The sequence below is a fragment of the Orbicella franksi genome, chromosome 2, assembly GCF_964199315.1.
Source record: "Orbicella franksi chromosome 2, jaOrbFran1.1, whole genome shotgun sequence".
Lineage (NCBI taxonomy): Eukaryota > Metazoa > Cnidaria > Anthozoa > Scleractinia > Merulinidae > Orbicella > Orbicella franksi.
Genome location: NC_138146.1, coordinates 23,485,848 through 23,508,706, shown reverse-complemented (window position 1 = coordinate 23,508,706; position 22,859 = coordinate 23,485,848). Strand labels below are relative to the sequence as shown.

The 22,859-nt window shown below is 38.8% G+C and overlaps 3 protein-coding genes across 5 annotated transcripts; 2 read left to right on the top strand and 1 right to left on the bottom strand.

The window, feature by feature from the left end:
• The first annotated feature begins 563 nt into the window (after positions 1-563).
• LOC145478826 (tyrosinase-like) lies at positions 564-10,741 on the top strand. Of its 3 annotated transcripts, none has more exons than XM_081457006.1 (4): positions 564-978; positions 3,490-3,831; positions 4,418-4,645; positions 6,935-7,155. In XM_081457006.1, exons 1-4 carry the CDS (start codon positions 849-851, stop codon positions 6,946-6,948), a joined length of 714 nt encoding a protein of 237 aa, XP_081313132.1. In that variant the 5' UTR covers positions 564-848; the 3' UTR covers positions 6,949-7,155. The 3 variants fall into 3 exon arrangements, with proteins under 3 accessions (XP_081313132.1, XP_081313131.1, XP_081313130.1); XM_081457004.1 differs by lacking the exons at positions 564-978; positions 3,490-3,831 and adding exons at positions 7,184-7,331; positions 8,123-10,741 and having other exon boundaries at positions 4,570-4,645; positions 6,935-7,063; XM_081457005.1 differs by lacking the exon at positions 6,935-7,155 and having other exon boundaries at positions 567-978; positions 4,418-6,928.
• A 15-nt stretch (positions 10,742-10,756) lies between these two features.
• On the bottom strand, positions 10,757-14,007 carry LOC145478812 (uncharacterized). Its single transcript, XM_081456986.1, has 2 exons — positions 13,809-14,007; positions 10,757-12,925 (listed from the first exon to the last, which is right to left on the bottom strand). The coding sequence occupies exon 2, from the start codon at positions 12,881-12,883 to the stop codon at positions 10,757-10,759; it is 2,127 nt and encodes a 708-aa protein (XP_081313112.1). The 5' UTR covers positions 12,884-12,925; positions 13,809-14,007.
• Positions 14,008-19,491: 5,484 nt separating this feature from the next.
• LOC145478768 (tyrosinase-like) lies at positions 19,492-21,720 on the top strand. The gene has a single exon (XM_081456907.1). The coding sequence runs from the start codon at positions 20,784-20,786 to the stop codon at positions 21,675-21,677; it is 894 nt and encodes a 297-aa protein (XP_081313033.1). The 5' UTR covers positions 19,492-20,783; the 3' UTR covers positions 21,678-21,720.
• The last annotated feature ends 1,139 nt before the right edge of the window (positions 21,721-22,859 follow it).

Genomic DNA, 22,859 nt, shown 5'->3' with positions numbered 1-22,859 from the left:
GATAACAATGAAGACAGTATATATTGCATGTGTTCATAAAATGTTGTTTTAGTGTCTTGAGATTTAAAGCTTTGTTAGGAATAAAGAAGATAGCGGCAAGTCAAACGAGCCTTGTAACAATGCGCTTCCTTCTGGGCTGATACGAGGTCATGGTTGCAAACAAATTGTCAAGCCTTACGGTGGAAATAGAACAGCCATACCACCTAAGTATTAAGATCAGAATGAAGACAGTATATATTGCCTGTGTTCCTAATATGTTGTTTTAGAGCCTCGAGATTCAAGTTTTACAATGAGCTCAAACTACATTGTTAAACAGAAATATTTGTTCCGCCAATTTTTTGCTCCACGTTGACCCCTTGTCATAATAATGGTGGAAACATGAAATATCGGTTATTGCAAAACCAGAGTTTCATACAGGAGAACACTAATTTTTTTTTTGTTCAATTAGTTTTCATTGCATAGTTAACGTGCCTGCAACGAGAGATCCCTCCATTATAAGTATTAATTTGATGAAAGAGAGTCAAAGTGTTGATCAGGAACAGAAACGAAACTCAAAAACTAAGAAGCTATCAAAGTTGGAGTTATTTTAGAATCGCAGGTACTCATGGTCGTTAAGCTACTTATCTTTCGATCGACAGGAATAAAGAGGCTAACAGCAATTCAAACGTTCAGCGATGTATCAGTGTTCCCAGTTCCTCGTCAGCTGATACAAGTTCAAGGGTCAATGTACCAGAAATGCAACAGTCAAACGGAAGTTAAGCTCGCTATAATATAAGTAACCTTGCCGTCATAGTAATTTCAAACCCACCTGAGTTTTAGGGCCGCAACGTAGTAATCGAAGCTTGAAAATGTCGCGGTTTGGTGCATCTTTTACAACCGTTATTTGCCTCTTTGTTATCCTAACTGGACAAAGCTCAGCGCTACTAACATTTTATCAGCAGTATCCGTGGCAACACATCTTGTATCCTAATTTTCAAGGTAATTACAAAGGTTTTATTGCGTCTGCGAACGTTGTTTATACTTGTGCTGAAACTTATGCGCTGGTGAAAATCAGCTTTTAGAACTACAGTATTCCCAGTACATCTGAACTTAAAACAGTGATTTGCATGACCACACTTGTTATCGCATTATTGTGACAACAAAGGAGTGATTCCCTTATTCCTTTAAAAATTGTCCTCGGTCTATTATTATAGATTAACCGCTACCCTTTTCATTATTTTATCATGCTGAATTTCCCTGTAACCAGAAAAAAAATGAACATTTGTATCATTGACCAGCATGTGGGTTAATATTTCTCGCGATAATCACGGGTTAACAGATGAAGAATATAATATACACTGAAGACAAAAAAATATAATAACGGCAGATTGGATGGAAAAATTCCCTTTCCTTCTCAAACTCATTAATTATTCATGAGCTGATGACCCAATCAGCTCGCATCAATTGGGTCAGGTGCATGTATGTTGATACCCAATGAACATACCGATCAAGACACGGTAGATTAGTTCAAAAACTGATCAAGACACTGATCAAGAAACTTGAATTTTAATCAGTCTTAATTATAATTCTAAATACAGCATTTTTCCCGCTTAAATCATTGCTTACAACAACAATACAGCAACATATTATTCCTTCTTAGACATCGTTACATTAATTGTACAGTTTTTGAATTTTCCTTTCTGGAAAACAACATCCGTTAAAGATTGATCCTGTTTCTCTGTGGTAAAACATGTAGTTGTACTAACAACACTTGGACCTAGGATCTTTGAAACTTTAGACACATTTTCTTCTGTAGGCTTTTCGTACTGCAACAATGCATTAGAACGATGCCCCGACCTTTCGCGAATCAATTTTTCTTCAACCCCAGAATTGAACAGGGAGGAAACACAAGTAACGCGCAAACTGTGAGCGGTTTTGCGTTTAAAGCCTGCCGCGTCGCACATGTCAGGCAAAATCTTGTTCAAGCTGTTGATGCCTACGGGCGCTTTATCGAATGCGAACCTAGTTTTTGATGGCTTAAAGTAAAATGCAGTAACTTCCTTTGCATGAGTCTCAACTAACCCTACATACAATCTGAATATCTCAACAAGGCACGGCTCGTGCTTTTCCTCAATAGAATGACAAACGTGCTTGACCACTCGCGGCACATACTTTAGATCACAAAGACCTCCATGATAAGTTTTAGAGGCATTTTCTTCAAACTTAATAAAATTTGGACCAATTTCAAAGTTGTTTACAACAATATTTCTGTGATCTCCCCCCCGCAACCCAAAAGCTTTTCCGTTGTAGAAATAGATCGTGTTCAATAACGACTTAGCTGATGTAGTTCCCAGCAATTTCTTTTGCCAGAATACTGCTTCTTCTTGCTCGCTCACAAACTCCTTTTCCTCTTTCTTACACTTAATGTGAAGCCCTTCTCGAACGCCATTCTTCATCTCGGCATCTAAGCAACGTCGGAAAAGGACAAACCTTCAAAAAATAACGCACAAAATTAAAGTCCTGAAACAGTGCATTTTAAATTACTAACCAATTCGCTCTAAAAGTTGTCAAGTACCTTTTGTCACTAGCGTCCAGAGGATTCAAAGCTTCTGATCCATTTTTCTCCTCCAAATAACGCTTGAGGGCACAAATGATACCATAAACAGACTTCGGAGGGTATCTTTCACCGGACTTTTTAGCTACCTCCATCACAAATTTTGACAACCAATAGTTCAGCGACAGAGCGTCCATTCCAGCAATATCTACACTCACAGCGGTAACATTGTGTAAATCGTAGTCCTTGAAGAGACCGCCACAATCTAATACCGGAACTTTAACCTCTCTCAACCTCTGCCATTCGGCAAAAATGTTCACAGCCCACTTGTTTTTATACTTAGTTGAAACTGGAACAGCATCATTCACCAAAACATTTTCTTGAGAAGAGGTTTTTGGACCTCGAAAACGTTCTGATCTCCACTCGATCTCCATCACGCGGCATAATGTTAATTTATTAAAAATTCAACCTTTAAAACTTGCCCACATGGCCGCATATAAAAGATTCATTTCATTTACCATATGAATAAAAAACAGACAATAGCCTATTGAGCACGCCTACTAATTACCTATTCTTCGAAAAAAATTCTCATGCTACTTTGAGAAGCCAGCTCAAAAACTCGTGGTTCGTTTTTCATCACGGGTTCCAAACACCTCGAAACAATAAAAGCACTCCGCCTTCGGCGTCGTGCTTTCATCTGTTTCTCGGTGTTTGGAACCCCTGATGAAAAACTCGCACTCGTTTTTGATCTATTACTTCCAAAACACGGGGTCCAAACATCTAGAGGCACAAGTAGCCACTCAGTAATGTCCATAACGCCCTCCGTTTCCACTGCTCTTCCCTGCATGGGAACCTTGGGTAAAGGATGCAGTCCCAACCCTCGTTTCCATAAAAAGCTAGGAGAACGAGGGTTGACGCAGTCCATCTGTTTTACGTCTTTATTATTGTTCTTACAGTTAATGATCGAATCATAGCCCGTTGGACGAATAATCTTTATTACGCTGGTAAAGTGTCATCAACTGGAACTGGGTTGATACGCATTTTGTTTGACGACGGTAACACGATCACCCACAGAGACACCGATATTTCAGCTGTAATTGCTGATACAGTGCCCCATCAAGTGGACATCGGTGACCACGTCGTGACGACTTGGAAAGGAGGTCACATATACTACATTGGTTATGTATCTGACAAGGATTCTAACAACCGCTTCAAGGTCACCTTTGATGACAACAACGAGGATTTTTACACCACCAGTCAGTTAAGAATATTCCTGGATCATTTCTCTGCTCATGAAGGTTAGTAAGAGAGTCATCCCTCTCCGCGAGCTAAACGTCATTAACAGCAATCCTATCTACTTGCCTTGCATCATAAATGCTGCAGTTTGACTGCATGGGATATTACCATAACCGGGGCTAATTGCCAAATTGTACTCAGTGGAGGACCATTCTTCATTTGAGGAAGGGTGTGGGTGATATGATAAAGGCGTGAATTATTTCGAACCCTTTCATGCACCAGGAAATGTTTTTTTATCAGTACATATGTATGCATGACACTTTTTCCCCTCTGTAGCATGCTTTTTTTGGCTCACTAAAGAGGGTGAATCTTTTTTTTTTTCGGCAGTGGTTGTGTGCATGAATTTTTTTATTGGTACAGGTATGTTAGTAGGATATTTTTTCCAACTCCCCCTCAAAAGTCAACTGTTGTTACTCAGGCTTTCAAAACAAAAGGCGTGACGTATATCTTCTACATTTTAAGTACTACTCCACGCAAAATCTCTTTTTTAAGGATAAATACCAAATAAAACAAAATATTTTGCTAGGCATTAATTACTTTTGCATTTTTCATCGTCGGTTAATATTCTCTTTTTGTTCATTCCTGCAGTGGGCGCCAGAGTGTTTGCACGCTGGACAAATGGTCTTTATTATCGGGGATTTGTCACAAGGACCTCTTCCACAACTGTGTTCATCAACTATGACGATGGCAACACCATCACTCTACAGAAGAAGGACGCAGCGGCGGTAATACTCGACAAACTTCCCTGCTACAAAGACGTCCAGGCTGGTCAGCGTGTAATTGGTTTCTTGCCAGGAAAAACCAGATTCTACCCAGGTGATGTAGTGTACAAAAGGAATTTCTGCAGCTCTAGCTGTTACCAGAAAGCTGTATACCGTGTGTTGTTTGATGACCATGATGAGGATAGGGACGAGCGAGTGCAAGATTTCCACCAGATTCGTCTAATCCCATGTTCATCAAGCGTCCAGGGGTAGCCACAGGCAGACAGCCGTCAAGATATCAGTAGAGATAGTTTGAATCATTTATGCTTGTCAGTGAAAAATTATATATTGTAGCTAAGCTTTTCACAGATGGAACCAATAGAAGTATGTCTTAAATTGTCGCTTTAGCAAGATGAACCGTTGCTTAAGTCATTCCCATAATTTGGTCAAAATTTGAATTTATATAGAGCATGGCTGATGACCTGCTACTTTTAATAAATACTCAGATACGAATATTGTATAACGTTTATAGCTTTGGATGAGCGAGCAGAAGAGGACTGATATAATAACGATATTTCAATTTTGTACTTGCTTCCAATTGAAGCAGACCGATAACGAAATAGGCCCGCCTTGTAGCTTGAATCATGAAGTCGTGAAAACAAAGTGAAATTCCTGTATTTCAGACATTTCAGGACCGTATTTCGTTGAGCGGGATGTAACCTTCAATTTCCTCATATTCAGTTTATTTAAAATCAGATGTGGTGACTTTCTGGCACATGCCCCATTTCCAAGCAATGACGTCATAATTTACACGCCATGATTATTTACATAAGCATTTCTGAATAGGAAATAAGGGGGTTAGAGGCTTAATTCGCTTCTCCAAACCTCTTCACCATTCTCGAAAATTCCCCCCTCTATCCTACCTCCCGTCCAAAAAAAAAAAAACTGAGCAAGTTAAACATCAACATCACAATCACATCAACTCATTTCATTCTTTTGTCTTATGAAACAATCGAAAGCGAACCGATGACTCTTCGGAGAAATTTAAATTTATCGGTTAGTCGTGAAAACGTAGCGATGGAGGTGATATTTCCCATCAGAATCACTTTTGCATGTTCTGATTCCCATGCTTTACTATACCCTCTTTCATTGTTTGTGAGCTAGCTGGATCGCGTTAGACAACTCGTGGGGGTACCAAGAATACCCTATCCTTCAGCCCGAATAATAAATTCGATGGTTAATAGTAAATTCGACATTTTCTGTGTGAATCAGCTTCCATGAAATGTGGGCATCAGTCATTATGTTTGGGCAAAATGTAGTCCTTTCTTGAATGAACTACATTAGCTCTACTACAAAGCTAAAGAGGTACTTCATGCATGCTCACTACCGTTTGCACATACATATCCGCTAAACCTTGAAACTGTCCCTTAACCAGAGTTTCCTTCTCCAATAACTAACCGGAATAACTGTCAATTGGTTTCCTTCGTAATTAATTGCAAATCAGTGCTCACAACATTCAAAAGAAGGGAGCCCCCACGCTAATTCAGTACAACAAAAGAAAAGAACACCACGCTTATTATTGACAGACAAACTGAAACAAAGATAACGCACGCCAACAACAGAATTATTTAATCAGTCAAATAGATATAAAATATCTTTGTTCCTACAAAAAAAGTGTCACCTCACCAGAACAGAAATATAAGAAATTGATTGTAATAATGTGTTGAGACTCGAAATTATCTTAGACACAAATACACTGTAGTAACTGAGACAAAACTTATGTATGTCTTTAATTTCTTCATAAATGTCTCAGACCCTCAGTTTATTTTAGATGGAAAGTTATTTTGTTCCAATAATAGGTAGCGAGAGCAAGCAGCAAAATAATTTTGATAAATTAAAAAAGAGTAGTAAAATAGTGTATGTTTTTGCATAGATAAGGACAGGAAACTAAACAAAACCGATTGTCACTGGGTAACACAGTTTCGAGTATTCTTAAATTTCAATTTGCCATTAAAGAAATCCTATTCTTCTTTACACCCTCTAGGTCTTTGACAATAACGTATCTTAAAGCTTTGTTTCCCTGTCATAAACATTCAGGTCTGTACTACCAGCCATCCGTCGTTAATTACTGAAACAGGAAAAATCACTAACACGATCATGAAATAATTAACATCTAGGAAGAAAACCTGTCAGTATGTTTAACATTTATTTCGTGAATTTTTCTGTAATTAATAGTCGTTCATCTTGATCATCATTAATCGAGGCAATTAAAAGAAACTGAAATTTATTTCCTCGCAGTATCGCGTACATTTATATGGCCTTCCGTACGTTCAGCACCTGAGTGAACTTCATCATGGTCTCTAAGTATAAGCAGCTTATAATTGTTTTTATTGTAATCTCACAGGCAAAAGCCTTTGAAAACAACGAGTTTTGTCAGAAGATGGCAATCAAGCATTGTACGGCTCATTTGAGAGACATATTTCAAGATCTCGAAGAAAAGAGGTGGAACTCTGAAAGGTGCAGTGAGTTCCAGGTAATGATGGAAAGAAAGTGAAGCTTTCTTTTACTTTGTTTTCTAGCTAGTCGAAATATTTGTCACACGGATCAAAAACGAATCGTACTTCCTTTTGTTTTCTTTTTTCCCTAATTTCAGGAGGTTATCAACTGTTTGTCAGTTCCTTGTTGTCCTGGGGACCTGCTTGCATCGTTTCGTTCTCTGTTGTTAGTCACGGCAAGTTTAATAGAAAAAAGCAGCTTGTGTGTGGGACTGAAATACAATGAATTAAAGAGATACGTAACAGGTAAAGTACTTTTTTCCTTTAAAGGCGTTACGTAGCGGAGAGAAGCTTTGAGTTAGGACCTAAACAACAGCTGCGAGTCTATAGTAAAGTATTTGAATACTCAAATGAATAAAATCGGATCGGTCCTGGCGAAATCTTTTTACATACCTTCAATAGAAACCCTGCATCCCCCTTCTATACCCTCGGAATAAAAGTTTGCAAGAAAGTTTGAATGGCGCGCCCTGTTCGACTTCCAAAATAACAGCCTTTCCTACCTTTTCTATACTTAGACTTCGACTAATTCCCCACCCTTTTAGAGCGGTCTTCACTTGAGTGTCAAACGTACTTGGTTTTCCATTACTAGGCTACACGATTGGTTTAAAAATCACGCGCCACTTTTTCATCCAATCAGACGTAAAACCAAAACAAATCGAGTCTGCTCACGCACGTTTTCCCGCACTTCGGATCAGAATGATGCATATAGTTCGAGTTTGGTCGGGTCACTAGGATGTCTATGTCCTTCGTGATTTTTTAGAGTGATTACTTGCGTTTGGTTCTACAACACTCAATTGAAAGCTACTCTACATCCCCCAGACTGATAAGGGTACTCCTTATCAGCTGGGTGCAGCCTCCTTGATCCGTTATAGGAGTAAATGGTCCCTTCTCAACGGTTATATAACTGTGACTTTTAGCCACCTTGCTTTATCCAGTTTTCTTTACAGAAACTTTCACTCCCCTTAACTAGTAAATACAGGACACATGGCCATTAGATATCAGGTCAGTTGTTCTTATCACTTAAATGAACTTTGCAGGGGACCCGATGTACTGCAATGGCACCAAAGATTATTACGATGAATGTGAGCGACATTGTATGTGCTACGATGGAGAACTTTTGTTCTGCCATCGGGTCAGAAAAGAATTCACACACATGAATTTTGAAGAACGACGACGATTTGTGAAAGCGATGAGAACTGGTGCAACAAACCCTATTTACAGAGACGAATATAGAAGAATATGCAAAATTCATTCAAAGATGCCCACCAAACTTCTTCATCACATGCCTCAGATATTTCTCCCTTGGCACAGATGGTATTTGCTGGAATTTGAAAATTTTCTTCGTCAAATTGACTGTCGAGTGACAATTCCTTACTGGGACTGGAGCAAGGATGCAAAGCATTGGGCCAGAGCGACTGAGATAGGCGATATTTGGAATCCAGGCCTTCACGGTCTAGGAGGCGACGGAGATATGCCTAATGGCTGCGTCAGAAATGGGCCTTTTAAGGAAAGAATTTTTGTCATACCTGAAACGAATGGGGAAGGATGTTTGCAAAGAAATTTCAATCTTTCATGCCCTCTTCCAAGTAAAGCAACGGTACAGAAGATGATAAACGATGAAAATTTCACCGCTTTTGAAATCTTTATTCGCAATACAATTCATCCGACTTTTCATGATTGTGTCGGTGGCCACATGCTAAAACACCAAACTGCTTCTTTCACTCCTGAGTTTTGGATCCATCATAGCTTTATAGATAAACTCTGGACAGATTGGCAGATGAAGAGAGACAACCACACTTTTGAGTATTTCACTGACGTTGCCTTTGAGATGCCACTAAGTGGTCTGTTTCCATGGGAACTGCTCGATAATCACAACTTACCCGCCGGGATTAGAATTACCTATGAACAGCCAGGAAATCACGTTCAAGACTTTCGGCTAAACAATTTTGTATGAAAACTACATGCATGCGATCAAGTGTTCAAATCATGAATGAAAATATGACATAAAAACACGGCATGATTAAAAGGGAAAGAAATGACAGAGTTCCAAGTTTTTTTTGTTTTTTTTTTGCAATTCAACGCAAACAAGCTGCCCCTTTTCGTCCTGGGAAAAGCACCCTATTTTGGATTTTCTCTATCATTTATCTGCTTTAACAGGCCATACTCTCCTGAGTTTTGTCGTCAACACCCATTTTTGTCTTTTTCTATTTCATGATCTCGATACATTTGATTGTACGGATGCTCGGTATAGATTCTTTATGGTTTCTTCTCTGGAGATGCAGAATATAGCCCAATGTTCTACCGCTATTCAATATTCCGAATAACAAAAAATATGTGCAATAGTTTAGCTTAAACCGTTTCTAATAACAGCTTGCCTCACATCTTACAGAATATCGTAAATGCTCTTAACTCGCGCCGAGGAAAATAAAAAGTATACTGTGGGAATAATGCTTCATACCCATTGCAAGCCCAGAATACCGAAACATCATTTATTATTCATAGTAACTGAAAAAGCGATAAATGCTGTGAAAAGCGCTTTATATTAGTTGACTGACATGGGTTACGGCCTTTCCAAGTCAGATTTATTAAACTGACAACAAGTACTACACAAGATAAAAACACACGTTTATTATCATTGCACTCGTTCTTTAGACCACGCCAGTATATACAGGTAAACTCATTAATTAACCTACACAAAAAATTAATGTGGAGACTTGAAATAACTTGGTACAATATTTCTGGCAAACGTTGAAACGTCGAAAAATAAAACTCAATATGAGTTGCTCAATTTAATAATAAAGATACAAAAATGCTGAGTTTATTTTTTGGCAAAACCTAGTCTGCCTCTACTCAGTAACTTCTACTAAACCTATCAAAAACCATTGGCTTTAAATGTCCACACATTTACTAAACTGAAGTAAAGATTTAAAAGTAGTATGATGACCCAGTTCATACTAGAGACAACTGTTTTATCTTTTCTATATTCTATACCTGAAAAACAAGAATCCTGAACGATGCACATTCACATTCAGGTTTAAATCGACCCACTATCAAGAAAATACACTAATTTTATTTAGTAAAATTCTACTAGTATACTAATGCAAATGCTGTACTCTGATTGGCTGAGCCATTGCACATTATCGGCCATTAGTGTGCAGTGGCTTGGTTTGGTCCAAAAAATTGCAACGTTTCCTCGTTTCCCCGAAGTTTTGAAAGGACATTTAGAAACAAATGGATAATCAAATAGCTGACTCGGAAGACTAAAAGGAGGGAAATTTCGGTTTCTTGAATTAAAAAGCTCGAAATTTTTGACAGAAACCGATAAGCGCGCGTACACAACTGCAAATGTTGTTAAATAGTAGCATTACTAGTCCTAACAACGTAATTCTTTGGTTTTTTGATAGATGGAAAACACTCTGACAAACAGTTCTCATCTGAACCTTTTGTCTTGGCGAGAGTAGAATTCTTTGGCTCATTTTATTGATAGAACTACCTTATGCCTTATTCCACCTTCTTTTGCTAAGCGTTGCCTTCACCCTTTCGATTGCCTGATTTGTATACTAGAAATGATCATTGAACCGAGCCAGAAATACAGTAACGAAAAAATAACAAAACGAAATTGTTTCTTTCCTGAGTCGATGTTATCATAATTTTGTCTTACTTTCTCTTGCTCAATCCTCGATTTCCAGTTTTTCTTCTTCGTTTTCACACTGTTTTATGTATTTATCAATGGATCCTTTGATTTTTTCTGACTTCTTTATTTTATCCCAACCCTTAAATTTCTCACTTTTGATCAATCCATTAAATAGTATTCCTGTAAGTTTTCCGCTCAGCAGTACAGCGCCAGCCTCTACCAGTGTCGAAGAGTTGAACACCTCACCAAAGAAAACAATGATTGCTAAAGCCAGCATTGAGATACTTGAAATTATTAGCATATTGGCAAGCATAGCGAATATCTCTGGTTCAATGGGTAAAACATCCTTGCAAATATACCAGAACAACGTTTCTGGAATAGTTTTACGGATAATTTCTGCATTTGGTAGAGAATTGATTTTCTTTTTGCAATACTTGAAAATTATCTTTTTCATTTCTTTGAATCTCTTTTGAAACGTATTGTAGCAAAGAGAAATATTGCTAACAAAGACAAAACCAAAAGCCACATAGGGAGTTGTTTTTTTCGCGTTTATAATCAACCCCACTACGACAAAACCAAACATTCTGATATAAAAACTGCAGCATACGGTCACCGCGAGACTAAAATAAATCAACCATGCTAAAAACAATGGCAAACAATAACAAAAACTTGATTTTGTCAGGTTTCTCTTAAGAGATGCGTAAATAATCTGTATGAGAGTGGTAAAAGGTGACCAACGAATGACATCAGTTGCAAGTAATAATATTACACTCAGCAGTAAAACGGGAACTTCTACAACTATCAAAACAATTAAGGCAAGCACAGTTAGTAAAATACGAAAAATAACAAAAGCAGTTGACAAAAAAGAAAATAACATTAGAAATAAAATTTTTCTGCTTTCTAGCGACTTCTTTTTCAGATATTCTATGGCGCGGTAAGACCTTGTAGTGACAGATTTGCCTGGTTCAGGATTCTCACGATTTGGTTGTGTTAGGCGAATGAATCCTTTATAACAGTAATTGAGATGCAGTTCACGGAAGACGTTCAGGTTTTTAAAAACTTTCGTGGAAATCTCCCGTTCAATTTCTTCTGATGCGTACGCTGTGAAAAAGATGAAAATAGCAGGCAATATAATGAAAAATATGATTACAGGTATTAAACAATAAAGCTTACTACTTCTAATATCAAAAACATAATAAAACAAGGAATTCTCTGGAAAAGCATTTTTCGCGTCTGCTTCTTTGAGATAGTCCAAAAAGAAGGCGTAATTTAAGACGAGAACGATGTAAGCGTAGAAAAGAATACGAAAATAATAGGACCTAACCATGTGCTCGACAATGTTTTGCTTCCGATCCTCTTTACGGACACGAAAATGTTTAAGAAGCTTTCTGAAAAGCGCATTGCAACTAATCGGACTTAAGTCGTCAACTGGAATTTCGTTCTTATGATTTTCCGTATCGTCCGCAGATTGTTTTTCAAGCCAAGATATAACAGCCGGCCAAAAGAAAAACAAAACTATAATTCCAAAAGTGAGCACGTGATAAAATAACATGTACCATCTGTTGTATTGCACTGGAAGATCACACTGCACAACAGTTTTATTTCCGCTTTGTTCTTGCTTGCAGCAATGGTATTGGAGATTTCCTCCGAACCAAGAGGCTAGCCAGTTGATATCCCTTTTAACAACTGAAAAGCACACGACATCTTCCGAGAGTGAGGGATCAGTTGAAGCATCTGTTATGTTCTCCAGGAGTGTTGTAGCAACCATAATGTCTTTGCAAGAAGAGGTCAGGTTTGCAGCACAGCCTCGTGGTTCATCACTCAACGTCACTTTAATATTCCTGACTTGATTCTTTAAAAGACCGAGTGATAAGACCTGGTACTGGTACGAAAAATACAGCATCGGTTCTTCAACGCCTCGTGCCCAGATCCATCTGTTGGGAAGGAACCTGTCGCTTGACTGTAGTGGGTTGTAACTTTCATTGCCGACATTTAAATGAAGATAGACCATTCTAACGCCATCTTCAGAAGACTTTGATTGAAATTCAGCAGTAAGGTCGTTTCCATCAAGCAGGAGCTTACACTGATCAGTGCAAGTCTCGTTAGCTCCCAGAGTTGATTTTAACAGCCAGAACACCAGGAACAGAACCGCTTTGACTTCCATCAATGTAACTGGTAAGTAACTGTGCTTGGTAAGGAACAATTTCTACAAAGAAATGAAGTGTTTTACATTGTTTACTTGAGAACTAAACTGAAGTCTTTGGTAAAAGGTCATTTCTCTTCCTCAAAGAAGTCTCAAGACTATTTGTCTTTCTCAAAATTCGTTATTAAAGTAGATAGTCACTTCGCCATCACTATGATCATATCACTGCAGCACTATCTAATATCTACAAGCTTTACTTCTGTTTACCGTAGTAAAGGGAAAAAGGAGAATAAAGAGGGCAATATTAGCCGCGATCCCCACATACCCAACAAATCATCTTGCGCCGATTTCTACAGCCTTTACTGCTGTTTACCGTATTAGAGGGAAAAACGAGAATAAAGAGCTATTATCAACAGTGACTCCTACACACCCGGCAATATCATTTTGTGCCGATTTCAACAGCCGTAGAGTTGCCTACAAGTGGAGCTGCGAAAGCTGAGCTGGAAACGAAAAACAAATTCGAAAAGCTCAAAACCCGAGTGCCACGGTATATTACCTACAACCGAGTAGACAATGACAATGCAAGTTTATGCTTGTTAATCGCTGCCATCAAGCCTGGTGAAACTGAAGTATATAGGTCTTTGGAACGTTTGATACGTATGGAAACTTTGTTGATTACTGTGGTAGCTGTGCACACCTCAAAAGAAACAACTTTATGCTCAAAACCTTCTCAAATTTCTTTTGTCCATCTTAACTGCCCTCAGTCTTGGGCTGTCGACATAAAATGGAATAAAATCCCATCAGTCGTGAAATTAGGCGCCCTCTGAGGGCGGGAGATGACTGGCATTTCAGGCTAGTCTAGTCATAGCCGAATTGACGACCAAAACTTGTCGCCCAATACGAACTACTGCATATATATATTGAAAAATAACTAAACAAAACTTACGGAATCCGGATAGTGTCGTCGGAGTCAAACTGAAACTCAACTCAAACGCGTCTCCAAATCGCGATTTAGTCACTGCCTGTTCGATGGCTCAAGATGACTGAGAAACTCGAGATATGCAGGAGGTATATAAACCTCATGCAGTCCAAAGGTAATTACACTGGAATGTTCATCCGGTCACCGCGAATGCGGTAAAAGCATCTCAACTAGAACAAAAAGAATGACTTGACACCGGAAAACAGGATTTAGGCTACACTGGCGGGTTCTCTCTCGTCAAGTGCAAGGAATGATCTTCCGGTACCATTATACACTTGTACCTTTTCTGTGACCTAGCGAGGTGGATACACTCCATTAACAACTTTATGAAGGCAAATCAAGCGAATCAAAACAGGAACGCGTCAGTAGAGCTAACCAAATATCTCTCAAATGAAACGTTGGACAAAACATGGAAACGTGTAGTTCTCAGAACGCAAAAAATGGCCAGAAAATTCGTTTATAGGGGCCATAGAAACCAACCTGCCTGTATATATGTTGAGGCGAAAATTTAGCGTTATGATATACACTAATGATGGAACTGAAGAACTTAAGTACAACTTATTTGTTCTTTGTTGTTTGTATGTATTTGAACATTCTGAAACGAACAAACCGGCGAAACGCACGTCCGAAAATTTTACTTTCCGCGTAACGAGAAATAAGCTCCGTCACTTAATTTGGCTGATTAAACTAAAACCGCGTGCCGTTAAGTATCAGAGTCCTGGCTTCCCTTGATACGCCGCACATGACGTACCCAGGCCATGGTTTTTCCTGACACGCCGCAACGTACGTATCAGGAACATGGCACTCTCCGACACGTCACGTTTCTTGACACATCACGTTCTGATCTCGGACTCGCCGAGTGTCGAGGAATTTCACGGCCACGTAAATTCAACGAAATTACTCATTTCACGCAGTGAAAACTACCGAGCGAAAAACAACTCTTAGCACTGTTCACGCTTTTTCAGTAGTGAGGCAAACAGAAAGGCATAGGAGCTTGAAAAATAGGAGGCACAAAGAAACTGGATGCGTGTTTACAGAAGTGTGCAAAGTAAGCTTAATGTTGAACTTGTTGTGAACGATCATGTCCGCTTTCCACAGGCAACGAAAAAAAATCCCAAGAAACTCTACGATCACTTGGTAATATTTTGCTTGCACTAATAATAACTGAGTTGCGTAAACTTTTGCTCTTTCAGAGGCCGCTGTTTTTTTCACTTTTTAATTAGGTAAAAACAAAACGATTAATCGACTTTTAGAAATCGCCCCTGTTTCTTTTCTTTTGACTTACGCCGCCTGCTTTGGACGCGACAAACAAAGAAACGAAGCGTCGTGCACAGTGACCGCTTTTTCTCTTGCCTGATATTATCACAACGATAAACTAAGTCAAAAAATTTATGAAGGCCAAATTTATTAACACATAGAAATATATTACATCAATCACTCCTCCTCAACTTCCGTTCTTGTCCCGGCCGTTTAAGTTTAAGTTTAAGTTTAAGTTTAAGTTTAATAATACTTTTGTCATGCTAGTACAAGTAAATAAATCATTTTATCTTTTGCCAAGTTAAAGCGATATAAAAGCGAACATTGCCAATCAAACTTGTAAGCTAATGCTTATTCCAAACGTCGTGCTACTGCAGTGACGAACTCAAATGAATTTGGCCCTGTAGTGGTATGACAACTTAAGAACGGCAGTGGTTTCAAACGTCGAATTTAATTCAGTCGCCGAGGATGGGACGAAGTTTGCCTTGCTTAAGACCATTTTAAATGATAGAAAGCAACGGCAGCTGGTACAGGCTACGAATTCAGTTCGGCCCTGCAAGAGCACGTCGTTTGAAGCCAAGTCGCGACACGGCAAGGCCTGCTGTGCTAAGTAATTCAGCTTGCCGAACTGAATGGTTTCAAACGTCACACACACACTTTATTATTTTCAATTTATATTTTACAAAAAAAGGGCATGCCCGCAACTAGCAAAGGCTAATCTAGGCGGACCATGCTTTAATAGCGGATTACAAAAATATACGTTGTGCAACTGTCGTGCTTAAGTCAAATTAAGTTCTTGAATTTAGTTCGGCAGGGCAGTGGTACGACGTTTGGAATAGGCCTAAAGCTCTTACTTTATTCAGGGATGAGAGTCTGGCCGATACTCATACAGCCGGTCAAGTGTCCCTTTGGGCTCCCCCGGTGGAAATTGATCTTGTGATAACAAAAATTACACTTCTCACTCCTCTAAGGTAGTTAATTTGTCATGTCGACAATTTTTCCGATGAGCACAAGTTTTCTCGCTAAGCTTCGGAAAAGAACTCGGCGCTTCTAATAACAAAAGGGCTATTGTTCAGGTTTAACAAAAGGGCTATTGTTTATGTTAAATCACCAAAACGGACCCACTACAATAGACCATTTCTTGATACGGGGGTAGTTATCGATGGTTGGTTGGGTTCAGTGATTTTCAAAGAGATGTCCGTTTCCGTTCAAAACTCGCATGGTTGTAAACTCATGGTTGTAAACATGCGAAAGAAAGCCGACTTCTTGAGTGTTCTCTTTTTTAAGTTTTAAGTTTTGAACCCAATCGAACTCAATGCATGAAATTGCGTTCGATTAAGTTCGACAACCTAACTCAATCGAACAAAGGTCTTGTTAAATGGTCTGAAAAACACATTGCCTTCTTGTGCTGAAGTGACTCGAGACCCTAGTTTTACAAAAATCAAGAGTTCAAAAGTCAAGCGTTCGATTGAGTTCGATTGTCCAATTTTTTTGTGCGTGTGTGGGTTCCATTTCGTTCGATTGCCGAACTCAATCGAACTCAATCCATGGATCTTTCTGTATAGCAAGGTTGATACACTCCACTAGTTTTAAACAACTTTATAGAGACAAATCAGGCGAATCAAAACAGGAACACATTACAGGTAACCTCTTCTATTTGGTGCTCCGGCAGAGAAAAATTGCAACAGCAAATGAAACCGTTGGACAAAACTTGGAAACGATTTTCTCAGAATGTATAAAATAGGCAGAAAATTCGTTAACATGGCCACTGCAGTTAACCTGTGCATCGAACAATACCTCCATCTGACTGAACTGTACATTAGTTTGTTTATAGTATACATAAAGCCGATAAAATGTGGGGCAAACAAGAATTTTAATGTGACGTTCTGTACGTTCGATTCTTTGAATAGTTCAGTGTTTGCTTCCTATTCAATGGTTAGTTTTTTTTTTTTGTTTCTTTTTTCCTGCAAAGTAAGGTGACCGAAGGACACCGCAAGAAATTATTCACCTTTTTCAAAACAGCATGCAGAGTTTGGAGAAAATAGTACATTTCTAAAGCACAAGCTTCCATCTCTAATTTAAAACGTTTCCGAAAGGTGATCAAAGTAGCTTTCCGTGCAGCATTCAAAGCTCATGATAGCCAAAGTATGATGGAATTTTATAATCTTCCGGTCAATAAAAATAGACTATTCCCTTCTATTCCTGTGACGTAAGCAAGTTGGAGACACAACTTGAGTAGATGAATTGAGAAAATCAAAGAGGAACATAGCACTTCAGGCACCGTGAGGATCGGTTGATATTCAAACAGTGATAATAAGTTTGTTAAAATATTTTAGCAAATCTAGGTGACGAACAAAGTATAGCAGAGATTGACTAAATCCTTTAAAATTGCATGGCAATATTAGAACTCTATAAAATTTTACACCAATGGCAACCGAAGAAAATTGTAAAAATATATAAATCTTGAACTAGCGTGTGTTTAATCCGAAAGCAAAGGCAGGCTTACAGAACTAAATCATGAAAGAAGACCGAATAAAAGGCACTGTGACGATAAAACTTGTCGATAAAGGCGGAACCGAATATTAATATGCTAGTGTAATCACCTCTTGAAGGAACCCGGCTGACGAAAAATCAATAGAAAGTCCCTGCTGGCTTTTGATTATAATATAGGCTCATACCATAAAAACAAACCCAGCTTTGTTAGTCTGTGTTTGATACCGTATATTTTTTTTGATTTACACATAAACTGGCCAGGATAATTTTTTTCCACCTTCCTTGTTTATCTGATTTCCTACCATTAAATGCTATATTTAATAGGAATAAGTCAGACATTACGTGTTGTTACGATAGCTAGCCGTAATTTACCAGAAAGTTCAAATTAATTTATTAGCAGTAATAAAGCCGCGATATGCTGAAAACCATTTCTTAATGAAAGGATTTAACTAAATTAAAACAATAGTCGAAATGAAATAGTTTGGGTCATGTTGCAGCTCTCGTAAGGTCTGACATGAATGGCCTGAAACCCTTTGAGAGGACAACAGAACAAACAACATACTAGGCCCAAAACAATAACAGCCGCTGCAATGACGACAAATAGAATTGCAAACTTACGAGAGCTGCTACACTAGCGCCGAATAGTTCTGTTGAGGGCCAATCAAAAACTCAGCAATCAAGAGATACGTAACCTTGTGTAGCCTTGCTTGCCTGTCTTTCCTTCGCCTCCGGATAACTTTTCAATCATATTTTGTCACAGTCATGCAGATTTTAATTTAACGGTTCCGTCCCGCCCAGCAGTTTTTGCACTCCACATCATGAGGTAGTCTCTGGTTTCCTGGTGCAGATTTAATCAAAATATGACATTCTGCGTGACGAATAAACGAAGAACCCAGGCAACTGTTACAAATGACTACGAAGCTTAGCGCGAAATGCACTGGATCAGTTTAATTCCACAGAATGAGTAGAAATTAGTCGGCCTTGAGTCCTTTGTTATTAATTATTTTATAAACGATGTTGCAAAAATTAATTGTTTGCTACGCTTTTTCCTCTCGGAGCGGAAATTACTTTCTCTTGAGTTGAAAACAACGAAAATTTAAACAACGCTCAATTCCCTTTCACACATCAATCGACTGATATACCGGCGCCGTATTCAAAGTATCCCCCGCTCGACTGACAATCATGCAGACTTTACTTCTTTCACTCTTCGTTTTCTTTGGGAGAACTGCTGTTTTATCTGAGAAAAACGAAGTTTGTGAAGCACTCGTGATTCACGAATGCTCAGGTTACTCACGAGGGCTGTTGAAAGTTCTTGAAAATGGGGACAAAAACCTCTCTAACAAAGACTGCGATGCTTTCCAGGTAGGCCACAAACGTTTTCGAGCAAGCTCTGTCTTCGCGAATCGTTCGCTTTCCAGTCACACCCATTACACCCGCTAATGATGAAGAACGCGTACAGATGGAAGCATCTCCAAAGCCTTTTCATCCCGGTGAAATGGTCCTGTTTGACGGCCGGTTACTGTTCAAATATAAGGCTTAGTAAACATTTGGTGTTTTCATCGCTTCAATAAACCATTATTTTACATGTAACCTTCCCTTATTTCAAGAATATTACGCATATAATTATATGAATATATAAATTGGTTTTTTGTTATATAACAAAATCAATTCATATATAGTGACTTAGCTTTCAAGAGAAAGTTTCAATGGACTCGGTATAACCTTTAACAGAAATTTATCACCATCAGATTATTCATAATCAGTTTCTTTTTACAAAATATCTTTCAGGTCACAATTGATTGCCTTTCTGTACCTCGTTGCCCTGGTAATCTCTTGACGACATTTCGCTACTATGTCCTGCTGACAGCATTAAGCCTTTCTAAAGCATTTGACACCTGCCCTCATCTTGATGTCGAAACCTTACAAGCCTATGTAGTAGGTACTTGCACATTTGAACTAAATTCATCATTTGCGGCGATCACTGATTTCCGCAGTTCAAATACATGATCTTTGATATATTCACTTGCAAACTCATCATTGGTAACTGCTGGAACATTCTCCGCAACAAAATATGATGACAAAGAAATAAATGAATAAATTACAAAAGAGGGAATGAAAAAGAGAGGTAAGCGGAGGTGCTGCTGGGTTCTTGGCTGTTATGGACGGACCATTCTTTTATTGACAAGGTGGAGGAGGGGGTGGTGGGCCATTTCATTCTGGGGAATGAACCTTTTTTTTCTCACCGTTGGGCTGTGCATGATTATTTTTGGTGAGTAATAACTTGTGCAAGATTTTCTTTAAAAGGTCAAACACGCAGGACCTGGATAGTAGTTAGCAGAAAGCACTCGCTCGATTTTTTCTCTTCATGGCTCCCCTTGCACGATTTTTTTCCGCCGTATTTGCTGAACAGGATGTTTTCTTTTTTGGAAATTGCCCAAGCCCCCCTCCTCCCTCAAAAAAATAATGGTCCGTCCCTTAGCCTAGTCGACAGTACCCCTTCACCGGTACCTTTTAAACCAAGACATTGCGCGTCATGTCAAGAGAAGATGATGGTAAGATAGTTTATATCCCTCATATCGGCTCATTACTATGACAATCTCTTTCGAGCAATTTTTCGATGTAGTATGCGGTCCTCACGCAAATTGTTGTCTTACCAGCGCATTGCTTAGATATTTTCGTCCAAAATACGTGTAACTACTGGTATAAGCCGTTTTGGCTGTCCAACGGTAGACTCACGTGAGAAAACTTTGCGTATAAAGATTGACTACTTCTAGGATTTCTGAAAAGGGGTTAGGGTTAGGTTCTAAAAATAACTTGGTATTAACTAGGTATTAACTAGGTATTACTCTGAGAATATGGGAGATCAACTTAACTCTCTTACTCTTCATCCTCGCTTGACCATGTTTAGCTGAGTGCATTTAATGTCGTTCTCCAAGTGGGTAAAATAAAACCCAACTGACAATGATGACAGACAAATTTATAAGACGTCTTAGTGAAAAAGCGTTGAGGGAAAGATTGAGCCTCGCCCCTGGAGGGACCTCGAGGGGGCCTTATGCGCTACATGGCGCGAGGAGACCCGAGTAACTTGAAAAGCGTAACTCAAGTTGAAATCGAAATACTCAACAATCTTTTGTCTCATTGCAGCTCTCTCTCCTGGTGAAAATCAGTACAAACAATATATGAAATTGCCCAATGAAAGTGTATCTCATCTCTACTTTTCTCGCAGGTATCAATGTACCGTGCAAAGACAGGGAATCCATTACCGACCAATGCGAGAGGAAATGCCGGTGCAAAGATGGTGATCTAGTTACTTGCTACAGAGTACGAAAAGAATTTACCGCAATGAGCCTAACAGAGCGACGGCGTTTCATAGACGTTCTCAAACTAGCTGCTGCTAGCCCTCGATACCGGAGCGATTACGAAATACTAACAACCCTGCATTCAAGAGTGCCCAGCAAATTCCTTCATCACATGCCTCAAATATTTCTTCCTTGGCACAGATGGTATTTGCTGGAATTTGAAAATTTCCTTCGTCAAATTGACTGTCGAGTAACAATTCCTTACTGGAATTGGAGCAGCATCTCTGTACACTGGACACAAGGCTCTGTATGGAGTCCAGCTCCTTACGGTCTAGGCGGCAACGGTGTCTTGCCTGCAAGATGCGTGATAGACGGTCCGTTTAGAAAGAACGAATTTCGTTTACCTTGGTGCGTGGGCGGTGGCTGTTTGAAAAGGGACTTCAATTACTCGTGCAGTCTACCAAACCTCGAGGACACCTGGAATTTACTCATGCTTGAGAATTTCACTATGTTTGAAAAAGCAATTCGTGAACAATACCACACCAAATTTCACGACTGTGTAGGAGGCAACATGGCCCATCATGCAACGGCGTCATTCACTCCCGAATTTTGGCTTCTTCACGGTTTCATCGACAAACTTTGGACCGCCTGGCAGAGGAAGTCCTTAGCTCACCAATTTGAATTTTATACAAATATTAGGTTTACATTGCCTGGCTCTGACAAGTTTCCGTGGGAATTTCTTGATCAGGATAGTTTACCAGGCGGTGTAAGAATTCTATATGAATAACTGCTGTTAATTATATACAATGATAATCACAAATAAAGATGTACTATGGCGACCCCTTCCACCCCCGAGAAAGGGCAGATAATTCATGGTAGGCCACATATAATTGCCTTCCCCTTTACTCCTTAAATGCTAACCGCAAGCAAACAGTAGTAATTAAATGTTAACCGCAAGCAAACAGTAGTAAATAAATGCCAACTGCAAGTAAACACAATATTTAAATGCTAACCGCAAGCAAACGGCAGTAAATAGAAGCAAACTGCAGGGAGACTATATGGGTGGCCTACCATGAATTATATCCCCGAGAAAGAAACAATGACATTTCGTAGTGAAAAGAGCAGCTGGCCATTCGATGCTGTTGGTGAAAAATTACAAGGAGTACACAGGGAGCACTGGTCCCATTTCCTTCCAAACAACCAATCCACAATCACAGTATCAGAACCTCTTACGCTTTTCATGTACCTCATTGTCAGAAAAACTTTAGAATTTTTAAGGTCTTATTTTTTCAAAGGACACAAATTCAATAACTCCCTTGTCAATGAAATCACCAACTCTGTTGCCGTTCTCTCACGGAAACTAATATGTAAAAAAAATAACCATTGCTTATGGGAAATAACTGTTACTCATTTAACATTATGGAAAATAGTTATAATTTTAAAGCTTGTAATAGACTTAGTTACTATTAACCAGGAGACCAAAATTATCACACATAAGCTTAAAAGTTCCTCCTCAGTCTCCTCGCCACTTTCCCCCAAAATTTGTTTTAATTTATATTTAGTTTTTAATTCTATTTTTTTGTGTGGGCGCAAATAAATAAAATTAAAAAATAAATAAAAAAAATAAAAAATAATAAAAATCAGTCAGATACCTTGCTAACACCCAGGGAAGGCAATATTTTTTTTTTTTTCAGGCTTCAATTTCACAACTGCTTATGATCAATCATGTCTTCATATTTTTCTCTGCAGTTCAAATATATGATCTTTCATATATTCACTTGCATAATGACACTTTTTGATCACATGCCACGCCCTTATACAAAGATTGCTTGTTGCAATTTAATTTATATATCATATTACATCCAATAATTGCACTGAGGAAATATGTTTTTGGAGGTGAGAAAGAGTGATTGTTCCAATTGGAAAGAGATTGTTTTAAACCAAAAAATAACAATTCATTGGCAAAAGA